Source organism: Paraphaeosphaeria sporulosa (genome assembly GCF_001642045.1).
Source record: "Paraphaeosphaeria sporulosa strain AP3s5-JAC2a unplaced genomic scaffold CC84scaffold_6, whole genome shotgun sequence".
Taxonomy (NCBI): domain Eukaryota; kingdom Fungi; phylum Ascomycota; class Dothideomycetes; order Pleosporales; family Didymosphaeriaceae; genus Paraphaeosphaeria; species Paraphaeosphaeria sporulosa.
Genome location: NW_017253365.1, coordinates 924419 through 941336, shown reverse-complemented (window position 1 = coordinate 941336; position 16918 = coordinate 924419). Strand labels below are relative to the sequence as shown.

The window sequence follows — 16918 nt, the reverse complement described above, 5'->3', positions numbered from 1 at the left end:
GCCCTGCGCGCCGAGAACGAGCCCAATTGGCCTATCACGCCGCGGCAGGCCGTTGCTGAGGCACCAAAATCTTAAACGCGCCCACGCCCGAGTCAGGTCGCCTTGCACAATGCTCAACAATCCTCCTGCGCCCGCACCAATTTTCGGAGAGTCTTGACGGCCGTGGTGTCGCAGTGTGCGCGCGCCGCCGGTGATCGTCTGGTCACGCTGCCTGCGCCGTCATGGGCGGCCGGCGACGATGCGGGGTTGCCTCACGCTCGCAGCCCACTCGCCTCCAGAGCCCACTTGATCTCTAGCGGGTGCCGGTCCGGAGACGCTGTGGGGTTCCAATAGACGTGGGACGCTGGGCCCCCGCGGCTCTGCTTCCTATGCAGGGAATCCTTCATCATTGGATGTGGCGCTCGTCGCTCGGCATACTACGAACAATCGCTCAACACTCTGGCTGCAGGGAAAATTTTACAATTCTAGGTCACGTAAATTGCTCGACACAACGAAACTATAGAGTTCTGCACATCAATCCCACATGGGCGAACTAGGCAAAGCCTGAGATATTAAGCAAAAAGACCGCGAGCCTCGACTCGCTCCCCGTAGACCGAAAGAAAATTTGAAAAGAAAATCTTTGACGGAGCACCAACAAAATAACAAGCAAGAAAGCAACCCGGAAGGAAGCTAAGAAGCTATCGAGGACCCGCTCGGAACGACACGAAGAGAAGGGACAAACAAAAGAAATTGAACTTGACCTGACAGAAACACGCGATACAGTCCAGACGAATTAACCTTCCGACGACTCCATAGATGTCAAGGAAAAGGGGGTATCACAAAATGTCATCAGCCCATCTCCACGCTCTGCCTCCTGTCCCGATCTATGACCGGTCCCTTCACCGTCTGTTTCCGCTGCACACCTGCGAGCAGACTTCCTGAAGCAAATTGCGAAGGTTCGCTCATGTCCAGCATGGGCCCTCTTGCTTTGGAGCCGTCCATAACCCCATGGCCAACGGGTTGCGCACCCTGGCTGAAGCCTGCGCGCGCGAGGAGACCCCCGGTGAAGGCCTGTCTGTCATCGTCAATACCAGCGGTGTGGTTATTCACAGTATATGCCGCTAGGCCTTCGCCGCGGCCTTTTAGGGAGCGTGTGCGTTCGTGGCCGCTCGTGCCGTAGCTGCCGTGAGCGCGTGCCGTCATCGGCCGGACTGCGCCGGCACGCCAGTCTTGCGAGGGTGGGACTTGAATTGCTTCTTCTGGGGAAGTTGCGTTCTCAACTAGCGGTCCGGCACTGCCTTCTGGTTTGAAGCCTTTGCCTTTGTTCCGGAATTGAGGGGGCTCTTTGTACTGAGGTGTGAGATCCACGAGCGGTCTGGGTTTCATCCTAGTGGAGGCGCTGCGTTGAATGTCGCTCGAGGTTCGTCGATGAGTGCTGCGGACCGACGACCTACGGCCGAGTCCGCCATCGTTTCCTCCAGCAGCCTGTGCCGCTGTTAGGGCGTCGATGCTACCCACGAGCGATGGTCCGGCGGTGAAGGGTCCATTTGCTTGCGCTTCACGTTCTTGTACGGCTCTCTGCCGTTGCGAGTACTTTCTCCCGAGTAAACCACCTGCAGCGAAGGTCTCCTCATCATCAGGCCTCGTTGTAGTCTGCGTGAGCGAGTTGGTCCGTTCAACTACAGGCATATCGGGTATCTCATCCACTAAGCCGCTGCGGGTGTATGCCACTGGCGGCGGAGCTTTCTGCCTGCTCGACATCTTTCTTGCGTGCATAGCTCTTGAATTCATCCTAGCAAAAGATCCCTCCGGAGCTGCAGATTGCTGAGCAGTGGGGTCCAGACTCTTGCCAAGCTCTTCCAAGTCGAACAGTGGTTTGAAAGAGCCTAGCTGGTAGAATGAATTCTCAGACGCATTGCGGCGGTGAGACGTCACAGGGCCCTGGTCAAGGCTTCCCAGAGCTTGGGTCTTCGTCAGGAACGCATTCGCTGGTTTGGGTTCCTGGGGCTTAGGTTTCTTCTGCCCTTCGCCCATAACATGCTTCAAATGCCAACTTCTCCATGTCTGAAGCATACTGTGAAATTTAACCGAGGTGCTGTTGTCGCTTGTGCAGAAGAAGTGCACATAGCGTGACTCGTCCGAGAAGATGTTGGACTTCTGTTGGCTCTTGACGGCGTAGCAGAAGCTCTTGGGCGGCTTTATCTTCTTCAGCTTCAGTTCCGTTGGCCTGTAGATATCGAAGTCTGACATGTGGCAGATGCTTTCTTGGTCCTTGGCTGTCTCGTTCTTCGCCATGACCAGCTGGCCATCACTACGCAGAGTGACGTACTTCTTGTTCCACTTGCCAGGCCTTGACGAGTAGTATATGAAGCAGCTCAATCCCTCCGGTTTGTCATCGGGTACTTGTGACGATAATAGCGTTGCTCGATCATGACCGGTATAAGCGGCATTGATGATTTCAAGATCGTTCTGAGTGTCGTTGTCCCAGGAGTTCATCACGTCCCGGACATGCTCATACATGCGTAACGGGCGCTGTACACTGACCTTTGCGAAATTTTCTACTAAAATGTCGGCGTATGAGTCGATTTTCTCGGTCATGACAATGGACGCGGATCTTAGAAGGTCCTGGGCTGTAGTTTCTGGGGTAACGGGAAGAAGAAAGGTCTTCTTATTGCAAAGGATGGACACACGCTGAAGGTTTGATTAGGAGGGGCATATTATAAAGGGAATGGGTAGTAAACATACTCGATCACCAGCGTTGACAGCAGAAATGGGCGCATCAATACCAAGAACTGCGCCTCCACCGCCAGGCCTGATTGTCTCCATGTCCCTGTTCTCATGACTAGTATGAGAAGGTCTGGCGGTACTTGGTGGGCTTTGGGATGCTGCAGAATTGTCTCTACGACGTCCAAAGATGCCAAAGCGCCCGCCGTGTCGTGGCGGCGACGTTGGTGGGGATACTGGGACGGTGCGTGCCGCCTCCTCGATGCGTGCTCTCCGCTCTGCCTCTTCCCTCTCCTGTAATCGCTTGGTACTCTCTGCCTTTTGCAACCTCTTCCCGCGATCCTTGTCCTCCTTCTGCCGCCGCAGCTGTTCTGCAGCATGCGCTTCCTCTTGCGATCGGAGGCGCTCCGCCTCCTCTGCCGCTATGCGCTGCTGCTCCTCGCGCTCCCGTTCTGCCTGCTCAGCTTTCGCCTTGGCACGCTTTTCAGCCTCGATCTGCTCCCTCATGCGCCTCTGCCGATCAGCCTCATCTTGCATGAGTTGCTTGGCCTCATCGCGGGCCGTTCTAGGACGGGGCTGTGTCGCCGGCAAGGGCGCGGCTTCAGCTCGTGTTCGCGACGTGTTCGGGACCCGCGGTGAGACATTGGGAGCAGCGCGCATGTACGGGGAGCTCAGGGCGCGGTTGCGGACGGTGGTTGAGTCCTGGGGAACAACAGGTTGGGCAGAGACATTAACAGTTGCAGGGAGCAGTGGTGGAGCCTTTGCGGTGGAAAGTTGCGATGTTGTAGGTCGCCGGTGGTAGCGCGACATGCTTCTGCTCACGGGAGCAGCATTTGCGGCTTCCATGGGGATCGGAGGCATGGCTGGGATATTCGGCGTCTCAACGGGGTTTTGGTGGAGAGCTTGCTGCTGTGCTTGCGCTCGTCGCACGCTGCGATAGCGAGAGAACTTCTGCGGAGTTTGCTCCGAGGAAGGCGCCGTTTCGGCCATGTTGTGTTCGTTTGTGACAATGCTGTGCGCTACTGCGTGCCTGCGCGTCTGTGAAGTAAGGGATGCGGGCGTCCGGGTCGCACGACCTACACCATGCCAAGTTGGCAGGACGGCTACAACGGGCCAGGGGAGAATGAGGAGGGGCTGAGACAGGGAGCGGAAGCGGTGGTGATCGCCTTGAGCCCTTGAGCATGGACTCTACCCGGCATCTAGCACCCGTCGCGGATACAAGCCATCGTCGCGCCCCATGACATTATTCGAAGTGGTTGGCCCAATGTAATTGCCCTCCACTGCCCGTTTCTTGCCTGCAGGGGGCCGCACTTTTCCCGCCGCCGGCCAAAACCCGCCGGCGCCAATTCTGCGAGTCATCCTACCAGACCCGGACTGCCGGGCTCAACGTTCACGCTGAGGAACTCACATTGGGTGTGGAAGGAGCTTGGCGGGCAAGTGATATAATTGCGAGAAAGAAGGCGAGGCGAACCTGAACGTGCATGCGGCAATGGAGCTGAGCTGCTGGGAGAAGCTGCAACAACCGCAGAGACCACGACTTCCCTGTCTACACAAGCGGTACAAAGAGCATCCTGACCCACCTCAGCTTAAAATCCATCCAGAAAAACATTATGGCCTAGAACAAAGAGCTGAACTTCAATAAACTTGCCAAATAGTAAGCAACCGTCTCTACACAGTACGCGCGTAGGCAACAACTACTGTCTGATCTACTGTGCGCGAGTCGGCCATGGATGGAACGATCTACAAATCTGTTTGTACGTCTTTCCATTACGATTGACATACGTATAAGTCTCCATAGCGAACGAAACATGGGGATAATGCACACGCGTCCTACACGGCCGCTTTTGTAGCTCCAGAACCCTGGATTACGTGGCAGCCATAAAATGTCCTTCACAATTGAGTGCCAGCATGGAAAAGCTTTCTGTTGAGTCTGTTCTCTTTTCTGTTTCCATTTCTATCGCTTGCATTCCTCGCTCTCACGGTGGCAGGCGCAGGCCGAGCTAGCTCTTCCCAAAACAGCACCATGGGAAGGAACCACCTGTGTGTTTGGCCCTCCAACACGTCGACAGTACGACTAGGAACTCGCACATAAACGATACCAAATAGTAGCTCCGTCAGCTCTGCTGCACAGCAAACATCGTGCGATTGCACTTATCTTGTTGTCACCCTCTCGTTCTAATGGACGCAACTGCTTCAGGAGGACGAACAGCGCACAAAGCCACGATGCCGCACACGGAAGTCGGCCTCTCCCAGGCAGAAGATACACCAAGATGCGCGTCCCACTGTCCTGTCCCACAGTAACTGAGCCAATTTGGCCGTACGGAGCCCAGGACAGCCAGATTATGCCAGTACCCGCTCGATACCTGTCTACATGTCACACGAATTAGATTCACTCACACCATTAGCAACCGGGTTCCCTACTACCGGAAGCACGCAACGGTTCAGCAGTACCACGAGGGAGGAGCGAATTCACCGTTCCTGCTCCACTTCCCGCTACAAAAGCATGTGGGCCGCAGAGAAGCGCTCCTACACGGAGACACTCCCTCCTACCCCTCGTCGATATACCTGTTTCAATTGGATACCTGTTGCATTCAGTCGCATGGACAAAACTAGACGGAAATTCTTGCTATTATTACTTCCAGTTTGCGTGCCTCTGTTACTTGTTCACCGTCATGTCACCTTGATAACACACGGAACCTTGCCCTTTGGATCACTGGGAGTTTCGCATTCCGATTCTTCTTCCGAGAGTGTCCATAAGACTGTAAACTCAACGCTTGGTGTAAGTTACTCTTCTTGAGCAAGAAACTTGTTGCTGAGTACAGCACCAGTTTGGCGCCCTTGTGGCAGTATCGCACGCGACCAGCCCCAGAAAAGACGGGCTACTATGGTCTTCCAACTTAACAGGGATCGATATTACAATCCCAGAGCAGCCCCAATGGACCGACGGCCACCTCCAAGCCTTCGAGTCGCCACAAGGCAGCCAAATCAGCAGAGGAAGCGCACTGGCCTGGATGGGGCATCTAAATGCTCTGCGGTGGTTTCTCTCTACGCCTCTGCAGACCGCCCTCGTCATCGAAGATGATGTCGATTTCTCTCTGCATCTACCATCACAGATATCATCAGCCGCGAACGCCCTCCGCACTCTCCTTTCCCCTGGCGCTCCCGAAACCCGAAACGCATCGCTCGATACTGATCCACTCTTCTGGGCCAACCCCGATAGCTGGGATGTCCTCTGGCTTGGCCACTGCAATGACGCTGCATCCCCCCAGCATGTGCTCTCCCATCCCTCCATCAGCTACCCCGATAGACACATCCCACCGCTAGACGCCATCGCCCCGCCGGCCTCAGACCTTCTGAAGACGTTCAACCTGTCGGATACCAGGATGCTATACCGGTCATTTTGGCCGCTGTGCACCTTCGCATACGCCGTGACGCGCGCCTCTGCCGAAAGAATTCTATCTACGTACGGCACTGAAGGCAAGGGCGGGTGCATTGCATACGACGTGCGCATGCTCGAGGCGTGCCGCGACCACGACTGGCGCTGCTGGACGGTGGTACCGGAGCTGTTCCACCATGTGTCTGGGAACAGCGAGATTGCTAGTGTGAACACTGGGGCGGAGAAGGATGGGGAGGGAGATATGAGTGGACGGAGGAGGCCGAGCGTGAATATCGAGTGTGGGGCAAGGAATGAGTGGTTGTGGGTTGGGGAGGAAGACGAGGTGGGACGGGAGAGGCTGCTTGGGAGGGTAAGGGAGGCGAGTGCGAAGGGGGAGTGCTTTGTTGATTGGATGAGAGGGAAAGGAGAGACGGAAGTGTAGTGTGCTCAACCAATGATCCATTCCAGCGTGGTAGCCGATTTTCATATTGATAGTGACTACATCTTCTATGGCGGTCTTCGTGGGATGATCTCGCAGCCCCACCTGTTCTTCAAAAGATAACCATGAGATCCCAGCGCCGGCAATGCAGAGCCGTTCCAGCAAAAGAAGTGAATGCAAAAGGGGTATTTAGCAGCGAAAGGAACGAAGGAAACTCTCCGGGACAGACGCGACTCAGCGCCACAAATCCGCCCGCGAAGACCTCTTCTGATGTCCTATGAAGCTCCCGCGGAATGCAGGCCCATTGCCCCCCAGCGACTGCGAGTGCCCGTGTCCGAACCCCCCGGACGGCGACAGATTTCCCGCGCTGCGAGGCCGCCCGTCGCCGCCGTCCGCCGGCACAGCGAGGAACCCGCCGAACCCGTTCGGCACAACGACGCTTTTGCGCGCGTCGCCGCCCCACTGCGGCCCCAGGCCCTTGCTCGCCGAGTAGCTGCTCAGCGGGCGACCTCCGCTCATCGAGCCGCGCCGCCCGTACGCATCCGCGGGCATGATGGACGTGAAGATCCAGTCGAGCTCGTCGAGGCCCTTTGAGAAGACCTCGAGGGGCTGAGAGAAGCCGCGCTGGGGCGAGGCGTCGGCGAAGGGGCGCAGCGGGGGCGCGAGGGTCAGCGTCTCGGGGAAGTCTGGGTCGCGGACGTAGAGCTGGCGGAGGGACGGGAGCGCGTTGGACATGAGGCTATTGGTGAGGTACTGGTAGTGCGAGGTGGCAGGGGAGTACATCTGGGTTGCGGTGGCGGCGATGACTTCGAAGTTTAGTTTGCGGAGGGAGCGCGAGGCCATGGGGGGCAGTGGGTCGATGGGGAGGGGCGCGGCGACGGTCGCGGAGTACTCGAGGTTGATGAGGTTGGGGGCTGCGGAGAGGACGACGTGGAGGGCGGCTACGGGGAGGTTGGCGCAGCTGCGGAGCTTCAACGTCCGGAGGGTGTCGCGGCAGAGGGGGTTGGAGAGGTATTGTGCAAGGCCTTCGCCGGTTATGCCGTCTATTTTGTGGAAGGAGACAGTGTCCAGGGCGGGAAAGTCGGGAACGCCGGGGACGGTGTGGAAGAAACTGTCGTTCATCTGAGGAATGCCGGAGAAGCTGACTTCGCTCAGCCATGGGAGCGAGCCTAGAATACGACGTAGTAGCGTTGGGTCTATTTGGACTTTGTTGATCTCAACAACGCGCAGTTGTTGCCAGTATCCGTGTAATAAGGACTCTAAGGCCTGCTCGCTGCCTCCGTTGTACTTCATTTTGCGAATGTTTGGACATCGCGCTTGTAGTTCTTCCCTAAGTGTGTGGCAGGTCGGGTCACCTGTAAAGAAGCCGTCCGGCAAATCGATGTGCTCAAGGTTTGGGCATACAGAGACGGTTCGCGCGAGATCAGCCTTGCAGGACTCGCGGGTCATGTATGGGAGCTTCAGGTAGCGCACGCGGGAGCCAATGTGGTGGTTCTCGCGCACCGTCCGGCATAGTTGCTGTAGCCGCACAGTTGGAGGGTCCATGTCGCCGCCACGCGACTTGCGTCTACGCTCCTCGGCGTATACTTCCTCGAGCTCGCAGTAGTGCACGGCGTCGAGTCGGATACTCTTGTATCTGGAGTATGTCAGGTCGCGCCTTCCTATGTTACCACCGGGGAAGGTGCAGGTGCCCATCGCGAACAGAGGCCAACTTTGTTCTTGGACATGTAATGCACGCATCGAGCCTGGGGTGTATCTCGCATCCACAGCTTGCGCACGCAATGCACGTTCCAAGACAATTCGCAGCGTATGCCCACGATGCAGCTCCAGCAGTCACTCACAGTAGTCCTGCCGCTACGCCGTACCATTGCCGCTTGGTGAGGGCGCAGTGTGCCAGATCCCGCATGTCGCAATTCATGCAGCCATCGTGCCCGGAGTCCTCGCTCGGCTCGAGGGATTCGTCGCTCGCATGCGGACATACCTCCTCGAAAATCTGCCGCAGAATCTTATCGGGCAGCCGCTGCGTCTGGTCGGGGCCGTGGTATGCCTGGTACGCGAAGTCGTCGCGCGCGCGCAGCTCTTTGTTCTTGGGAGTCTTTTTGCGACCGAAGCGCTTCATGAACCCCATGACGCGGTACGAGAAGGTCCTGGCGGGCAATTAGAAAATGCAATTGGCGAGGGCGGGTGCATTTAATTTGGCTGCGACCGGGCGCGCGGGGGAGGGGGTTTGTAATGAACAAGGCCGCGGCCTGCAAGCTGTACTCACTCTCGTTCTCGCGGGGATGAATCAAAGCGGTGCCGAGACATGGGGAAGGCGGCGAATCGGCGCGCAGCGAATTCGGCTGGACAAAGACGAAGCTTGGTCAAGACTCAAGCACAGGTGAAGTTGTGCCACGGTCGTGTGCAGAGCGGCGCGCGGCGCGTCGGTGGATCTATGAGGTTCGGAATCGGAGGTATATAAAAGGGGCACACGGAACGCCTCTGTGGAGGACATCTTTAGAACGCAGCTAAACGCGGAGTCTCACTCACCCCCATTGCTGTACCACTGGCAGTCTGGCTTGCAGCTAGTACCCTTCCTGGCAAAGACCAGCGCCGGTGGATCAGCCTGCCGCACGTATCCTGTCACTCGGTGTGTTGGTCAGCCAGAGGCATCCCTCCCATCCACAGCCGCCGACCCCGCCGAGCCCAGCGGTTAGGAGATGCGTGTAGAGCGGGGAGCGGCTGCCAAGCACAAGACAAGAAGCCACCTGCGCCGAAGCCATGGGTGAGGATGGAAGAACAGCAGCACAAAAAGGGGCGAGGATGGCATAGTTACATGTACGACTGCATCCTGCAGCGCCAATGCCGGTTCCGCTACGTGCTTCATGCATCCCTATCCAATTGCCCCGATGACGACGAATACCAGCGCTGCGACTCGCTCTGATACCGCGTTTGAACAGCAAAGACATGATCATGTTGCCTGCGATAGGGTCCAGCCAGATGCGGGACCCTTGCACGGCGCCGTGGAGCCGTGTTGCCGTGGGCCGTTGGGAGCGAACAGAAAGGCGGCAGGGTGAGGGACCAGACAGCTCCCGCCGAGTACGCAGTATCTATCAATGCTCTACGGGGCGCACAGGGTGGTACCGAGGCGGAAGGCGGATTGCACGCGGAAAGCGTTTGCAGACGCGTGAATGGGCTTGGGCGAGCTGTCGTGGTGTGTTTCAGATGCCAATCAAGCGGCCGCGAGTGCCACGCACGTCCAACAGAGCTTCCAGCTGCTCTGCACAGTACGTGAAGCTCGCCGGAGCAGGTGGGCGGACAGTGGGCAAGCAAGAGCTGCGCAGATACATAGCCGTTCCATGCTGTCCTTAGCAGGACGTCGTCTACGCGCACATTGGTGAGCAGAGCATGCAGAGCGGCGACGATTCGCCGCGAGGCCTTAGCTCCAGCTTCTAGAAATATTCGTCACGAATCCAGTCCCAGGCAGAGGGAGACCGCGCACGGTCGTCCTCCTTCACTCACCTCGACCACCTCCCGAACAACGCTGCAGGAGACTTTCCATCTCATCCCATCCTGCTCCTTGTTGTCTGCTCTGTTGTCCTTCACCTGTAGCTTGCAACTCCATTAGTGGCTGGCCCCATTCACCTGTCGCTGACGTCTGCCCGCTGCACCTTCCCTCCTCCGCACCTCGCTCCTTCCGAAGCAACCACGCTCTTTCCTGTCACTAGGACCTAGAGAGCAGCGACGACGGCCTCCTGCAGCCTGCCCAACAACGCCAACCCACCTCCTCCCACATCCAAAAACATGGCTGCACCGAGCCCACAGTCTCCTAATCTCGACCGTTACGTCGTGATTCACGTCGCTACAACTTGCGATGAACACGGCGTCTACGTTACTAAGGACAGTGCAGAAGTGATTGAGCTGGGCTGGATATTGCTTGATGCAAAGAGCTGCGAAGAGGTGCGTCTACCCGCTGGCCCCACGCCGACCTGCGGTTGCTGACGTGCCGTTCCAGCTCCATCGTGAAAGTGTCCTTGTCAAGCCTGTCAACACACCCATTACCGCGCTTTGTAGTGAGTTACATCTACCTTCGTCTGCTTCTTGACGTGGCGGGGCATTGGCTGACGCAGACATCTCCAGCGAGCTTGACGACCCTCACCTGGGACCAGGTCCGAAACGCCGGGACCTTCCGAGATGCGATAAACCGCTTCGATACCTTTGCCCAAGAGCACCTACTGCCAAAACACCTCGAGTTTGCGTTTGTCACACTTGACAGCTGGGATCTCCGCGTTCAGCTGCCCCGCGAGGCCCGTGATAAGGCGGTTGTTCTGCCACCCTATCTGCAGCACTCGCGTACGTTCGATCTGCGAACTGAATACCAGCGCTGGCAGACCCACCACCCGGAGAGCCTGCCGTTCGGCTCTTCTGCGCTTTCTAACATCTGTGCTGCACTTGAGGTAGAACCAGTCCAATCTTCTGCACCGATTAAACATAACCTTCCTTTTCACCTGCAGGCCCTAGCTCCCGCTTCGCCAAGGCGGGCTATGGAAGAGGCTGTCACTCTCACACGCGTGCTCAGAGGCCTCATCCATAAGTCTCAACCTCCCCAGGACCACCCCGACGTTTTGACAAAACCCATGGATGCCCGCGCCGATGTCAGAGCGTTCCTCTCGGAGCGCAGCAAGGTGCTCCACATGAGCGGCTTGCCGCATGACACTACACAGTCCGAGCTTGAGAGCTGGTTCACCCAGTTCGGCGGTCGTCCGATTGCTTTCTGGACGCTGCGCACGCCTGACCAGCACAAGCCTACCGGCTCTGGCTTCGCCATCTTTTCTTCCCACGAAGAGGTAAGAAGTTGCTGCCAGGCTCCTGTTGCATACTGCTAACACACTATAGGCTGCTGAGAGCCTGTGCATGAATGGTCGCGCTCTCAATGAGAAGGCCATTGAGGTCTCACCGTCTTCTAGCCGTGTCCTCGACCGTGCGGCCGACATCCTGAGCCCCTTCCCTCCCAGCAAGAACCGTCCGCGACCCGGCGACTGGAACTGCCCCTCGTGCGGTTTCTCCAACTTCCAACGTCGCACAGCCTGCTTCCGCTGCTCCTTCCCGGCCATGCATGGCCCACCTGGCGGCGACCCAATGGCCTACGGTGGTTACGGATACGGCCCACCCTCAATGATGGGCCCGCCTCAACATCACATGGGCCACGGCCACGGACACGGCATGGGTGGCGGACACGGCAACATGGGCCGCGGAGGAAACGGCGCGGTGCCTTTCCGTGCTGGTGACTGGAAGTGCGGTGAGAACGGCTGCGGTTACCACAACTTCGCCAAGAATGTTCAGTGCCTGCGCTGTGGTGCTAGCCGCGCCGGAGCTGCCGTCGTTGCTGACTCTGCGTTCCCGTCTCCTATGGATACGCCATCCAGCTTCGGCATGGGCCCTCCCTCTATGGGCGGAACTCCCGGTGGTGGTCCTTTCGGCGCCGCCCCTTTCGCTGCTGGTGGGTACCCTGCTCAGCAATACGGTGGACCTCCGAGCTCGTATGCTCTTCCATCCGGCATTGGCGCTGCCAGCCCGTACCCTCCCATGGGTGCCCAGTACGCTCCCAACGGCGGCATGCACTCGACTCCTTTCGACAGCCGCTCTGCTGAAGCTGCGTTCAGCTCGGCCGACCCGTACCCCAACCAGGGAGCTGTCAACGGCGGTGACGGACGCAACGACCCTTTCTCTTTCCTCTCCACGGGCTTCGGTGGTCTATCCGTCAACGACGACCGCCGCAACGCATCCAACGCCTCGAACAAGTCGCCGGCGTAGACTCGTATCGTACATAATAGGGATCGATGGTTCGAGGCTTGGATCTTGCTCGAGCCTTTTTTGGCATGGGACGGATTTCTCGGCTAGGCAGGCGCGGGCAAGATCTCACTGCATGGGCACTTTTTAACAGACAGGTTTCAGATTTGCGGCATTTGCAGGCATGGTATGGCTGGAGAACATAGACTGGAGATCTTTCGGCGATGGTGTTTGATACCTTCTGGGCAGCGGAACGGTGTTTGGGGATCAAAATCACAAAAGCCTGGGGGCCTGGGTAAAAGCACGGATACGGGCGGTGCACAGGTTCTGGTGTGCTGGACTGGAACTCTTTTTTGGATCTGCCGGGTGGAAGTTCCATCAATCCCCTTTTTCCTTACTTTAATCATGTGTTTTTTTTGCTCGAGTCTATCTCTCTTCGCTTCGACCTGATTTGCCCTCACCACTCTCACTCTTCCTCCCCCACCTTCCGACCAACAAATTGACCAAGATGCACACATCACATGATATTGCTTTTGTTTTTCTTTTTCCTCTGTCTTTCCTTTTGAACAAAATCATACTTTTTTGAGCGGCATAGCGTTTCTGGGGGGCTTGGGGGCATGGGCCAAACAAATCAATAGCGTCGGCGTCGGTGTCGGTGGGTGGTGGGCTTGGCTTGGCTGTGTCTGGGTGTGTCTTCGGAACCTTTGCTGCTTGTCTTTGATTTCTTGCTGTTTGTGGATAGAGTGGGTGGGTGTATGGATAGGGGATGAACCAAGAGGGCGCGAGGAGGTGAGGTGAGATAAGAAAGTGTATTTTTTTTTGGAATGTAATTTTGTTCAGAGCATGGTTGACCGGAGATGGTTTGTGTGAGTGAGGCATGAACGTGAACCGGGTGAGTGCTGATACGGAGAGGGTGTGCTTGGATATATGGACGAGGTCCAGTTGGGCAATGGTATGCGGACATTGATCTAGGGATTGAGTGGTGCGGAGAGACACTTTGATAGATCGGAGGTCTAGAGTTGACTCGAGCTGGCTTGAAGGAGAAACTGAACTCGTCGGAGAGCGGGGGCATGGACAGTTATCTGCTCGTCGGCACTGAAGAATGCAGCGTCGTTGACCAATGAATCGATCGTCGGTAGCAACGGGTTTTTGATGTCGGTTTCCTGAGGGGTTTCCATCTCCCGTGTTCAGGACTTGCGAGGAAGCACGTTGAAAGTGTTATGTCTCATTCCATCTGCATTTGCATCTTTGTGCTCTCTAAGAAATATACAGCAGCCGTGTCGACGCCGTCGCTAACCAAGCCACCCCGCTATATGCGCCGCACGCACGTGAACGCGTGCCGAAACCCTAGATCATCATCCAGCCCGAACCAAATCCAAACCAATTTCTGCAACAGTTGCCAAGCCCAATTGAGATCTGCTTCGTCCCGCGCCCTAAGTATGTTTTCGGTGGTCGTCGATTATAAGTATACAAGTGTATCAGAGTGAAAGCCCGCAGGGATGTGGTGTGGTATCTCAAGGATGCTTGCTCGCTCGCTCGCTCGCTGGCGCGCAGCTATCCAAAGGAAGGACTGGAGAAAGAAAAGAATACCAAACAAAATAAAATCCTCGTCTGCGTCACCAAGCCATTCGACTTCCCTCCCTAGAGCTGGCAAACGCTACTGCCCAGTCTTCCACGTGTGGAACGTGCCATCGAGCACCTTGAGCGCCTCCCGCGCGCTGTTGAGCAAGCCCTTGCTCTGGCCACCGCCCTGCGTGGCGTCGATGTCGTCCTTGGTCTTGTACTCGTGGCCGTAGTCGTTGTCTGTGTCGCCGGGGCCAAACACCTTCCACTTGACGAGCGCGGGCGGCGAGATGGTGTACGATCGCATGCGGCCGTCCTTCATGTGCGAGATGAACTCCCAGTCGATCGGGTTGTCCATGGCCTTGAAGCCGCCGATTTGGTAGAGGGCGCGGCGCGCGCCGCGTTGCGTCATGGCGTAGCTAGAAGTCTATGTCAGCTCTATGTTCTGTGCCGCATCGAGAGAATCGCCTCGTGGGACGGGTGGAGGAGACGCGGCTTACCCCATGGTGCACAGCGGGTGGTACGTGGGCGTGATGAGGCGCACACCCGCATCTTCGTCCTTGTAGTTCCAGTTCTCCTTCATCTCCTTGGCGTTCTCCTTGGTGAAGGAGCTGATGGCCGGTGAGTTGGGGTCGTTGTACGAGAAGTGCGATTTGTCGTTGGGATGGGGCTTGTACATGCACTGGCCCATGGAGAGGTGGTCCCAGTCGCAGCCTATGACCTTCTGTTAGCACAGTGCCGAAGTCTATTGGATATGGTGTGCTGCGGTCAATGCCAGGAGGGTTGCGCAGCCAAGCAGCCAACAATGTGCAAACCAACGTAGATGTACACATCTGGAAGCGTCTGAGGGAAGGCACGACTCACCATATTCGCACTCTTGGCCGTTCTTTCCCCGGCCGTTGTTCTCTGCGAGCGAGTTGTTGGTCTTCATCTGCCAGTTCCAGAGCCCAAACACCTCCTTCACATTTACGTCCCAGTCGACATCGTCCTCGAGGATCAGCGCGCTCTGGATGTTGTTATCGATGATGTATCGCCACGCATCAGCGTGCGCCCTCCACACACCCAACCACGGCTTCTTGGGGTCATCCTTGGGGTGCGCAGTCAGCGGGCGCGCCTTCTCGTGGACGTCGGCCGAGGGGATGCCAGCGATCATCTTGTTCAGCTTGATGCCCGTCTGCGCGGCTATAAGTGCCATAGCATCCTGTCGGTCGGTGCGGTAGGGCATAGAAATGTAGACGATTTCCTGGAAGTCGAGGGTTGCATTTGCGGGCTTGGGGCCGGAGCCGCCGGTTAGGTGGGACAGCTTGCCCGACGTCCATTCTGCGGTGCTGTAGGTGGCGTGTGTGGTGCCGAGCTGGCGGACAGTGAGGAAGAGGAGGACGACGATGGCGTAGGCGCCGAGGGCCCGCGGCGTCAGGAACATGGACGATGCCATCATGGTGGCTAAATGTCTCCGCGTTTCGTTTTTTCGGCTTTGATTTGTTTCCTCCGGAAGGATAAAGGAGCCTAGGGCTCAGTGTCGGTGTCGCAGTCGCTCTCCCGCAGTCAAAGACAAAGGAGTGTCGATATGGTATTAGGTACAGCGCGCGTGTGAAATGGGAGAGCAAAAAGTCAACAAGACGAGAGGTGGAAGGAAGGGCTAAATGAGCGGCGGAGGGGCCTGCTAGGGATGATTGCGGCAGGTATATGCCAGGGGCCAGCCTTCGCGCGTAGGCTGAGCCTCTGCTATCGGTCGGCTCCCGATAGTTCCTCAGAGGCAAGCGATCGCCAGCCAGGGTCTGCGTTTAATCCAAACACACAGGACAGGACTATCCGATCCGGATTCTTTATGCGAAGCGGCATCGCTGTGGTGACGGCCCCTCGCCCTGCATCTACGCATCCGCCTTGCGACCTCATCTCCAGGACGACAGAATGCTACCAACTCTGCATCCTCAACATCTATCCTGCCACCACACGACTCCCTCGCTCCGCTAAGTTCGTAAATTTCTCAGCCCCAGCAATGCCAGTCTAGGCCGTCGCGCACGCCTATTTTCGCACTGATTCGCCCCCCTTGCCTACTCCAACGCCACGCGCAGCCTCCGCCCAGCATGCACCTCCCCCTAATTTTACACTCCCACGCTGTCACCGTCAGACGCATTCAGGTCCGCGCTGCCTTGACAAGCGTGCGCAGATCCCACCCTGCGCCGTCTGTTCCGCTGTTCCGCCACGGCGTGTGGGGACCCTGACACTGGCACGCCAGCGGCCGCTCTGCGTGTCCCCTGTTGCGTCAAATGAAGACGTGCACTTCTGCGGGTGCTCCCAGATTGCTGTACCAAGCCGCCAGGCCTGCCACTGCGCTACGGCCCAATGCGGCATCGCGCCGTGGAGAGCCGGAGCTTCGACTACGCGCGCATGCGATTGGGGCGCCGGTTCTCACATGGCAATCTTAGAGGCAATCTCGCTCCCGCCCGTCTTGGGTGCCCACACGAAGGTGTGGCGGTTTCTGTCCTGCGTATGCGGGATAATTTCTTGGCCGCATTCGGGCTGCGCGCATTTAGGGGATATGTTTGAGGTTAGATGATCACGATGGGCTGGCTGAGGTGTAGAGTAGGCCCGGTTGCGGCATCTGGGTAGTGCCATGGTGCTGACGCCATGTACCTGCAGCCCTGTGGGTACGGTATGGCTAAGCCTCTCAACCCTTTAATTCATCACGACACGCCAGTACGATTAGGTCGCTACACCAGCAAGTTCTTCTTCTTCACTACACATCCAAGGGATGGACCGAGTGGTGTGTTCTACCGGCTCCGCCGTCCAGCGATAGGCTACACAAGCAACCCTCGCGTACAGTAACCACTGCATTGTCAGTAGTGTGAGGTTGCACCACCAGCGGTCTAGAGTGTGAGGCGTGGGACGGTGATTTTAAAAGAGCAAATGCCGGACAGACGACAATTCCGAATCATAAGTCTGTGCAGGTATCATCGAGTGTGAGACCTCGCAAACGTCCCGAGTAACATTGGACATTATTGTCTCAGATGTATCCAAGGCACATAGAGACATGAGAACTCAGCCATACTCCAACCTCCCCTCTA

At 57.3% G+C, this 16918-nt stretch overlaps 7 protein-coding genes across 7 annotated transcripts; 4 read left to right on the top strand and 3 right to left on the bottom strand.

Annotated features, from left to right (window-relative positions):
- Window positions 1-480: 480 nt before the first annotated feature.
- Window positions 481-3967, bottom strand: CC84DRAFT_1196742 (uncharacterized protein). Its single transcript, XM_018181485.1, has 2 exons — window positions 2725-3967; window positions 481-2670 (listed from the first exon to the last, which is right to left on the bottom strand). Exons 1-2 carry the CDS (start codon window positions 3691-3693, stop codon window positions 829-831), a joined length of 2811 nt encoding a protein of 936 aa, XP_018034997.1. The 5' UTR covers window positions 3694-3967; the 3' UTR covers window positions 481-828.
- A 967-nt stretch (window positions 3968-4934) lies between these two features.
- On the top strand, window positions 4935-5607 carry CC84DRAFT_799860 (uncharacterized protein). Its single transcript, XM_018187453.1, has one exon. It carries the CDS (start codon window positions 5075-5077, stop codon window positions 5498-5500), a length of 426 nt encoding a protein of 141 aa, XP_018034996.1. The 5' UTR covers window positions 4935-5074; the 3' UTR covers window positions 5501-5607.
- Window positions 5532-6521, top strand: CC84DRAFT_1093752 (uncharacterized protein; the record flags this gene model as incomplete). Its single annotated transcript, XM_018174535.1, has 1 exon — window positions 5532-6521. A coding segment is annotated over one exon (990 nt), but the record flags the coding sequence as incomplete, so codon positions are not given.
- Window positions 6522-6752: 231 nt separating this feature from the next.
- CC84DRAFT_1093503 (uncharacterized protein) lies at window positions 6753-8646 on the bottom strand (the record flags this gene model as incomplete). Its single annotated transcript, XM_018174516.1, has 2 exons — window positions 6753-8154; window positions 8360-8646. The coding sequence occupies 2 exons, from the start codon at window positions 8644-8646 to the stop codon at window positions 6753-6755; spliced, it is 1689 nt and encodes a 562-aa protein (XP_018034994.1).
- Window positions 8647-10301: 1655 nt separating this feature from the next.
- Window positions 10302-12311, top strand: CC84DRAFT_1094374 (uncharacterized protein; the record flags this gene model as incomplete). The annotated part of the gene is made up of 4 exons (XM_018174560.1): window positions 10302-10457; window positions 10513-10570; window positions 10638-11344; window positions 11394-12311. The coding sequence occupies 4 exons, from the start codon at window positions 10302-10304 to the stop codon at window positions 12309-12311; spliced, it is 1839 nt and encodes a 612-aa protein (XP_018034993.1).
- Window positions 12312-12394: 83 nt separating this feature from the next.
- On the top strand, window positions 12395-12797 carry CC84DRAFT_799679 (uncharacterized protein). The gene has a single exon (XM_018187452.1). It carries the CDS (start codon window positions 12477-12479, stop codon window positions 12735-12737), a length of 261 nt encoding a protein of 86 aa, XP_018034992.1. The 5' UTR covers window positions 12395-12476; the 3' UTR covers window positions 12738-12797.
- A 744-nt stretch (window positions 12798-13541) lies between these two features.
- Window positions 13542-15748, bottom strand: CC84DRAFT_1165044 (uncharacterized protein). Its single transcript, XM_018178631.1, has 3 exons — window positions 14715-15748; window positions 14351-14564; window positions 13542-14269 (listed from the first exon to the last, which is right to left on the bottom strand). The coding sequence occupies exons 1-3, from the start codon at window positions 15283-15285 to the stop codon at window positions 13945-13947; spliced, it is 1110 nt and encodes a 369-aa protein (XP_018034991.1). The 5' UTR covers window positions 15286-15748; the 3' UTR covers window positions 13542-13944.
- Between the last annotated feature and the right edge of the window lie 1170 nt (window positions 15749-16918).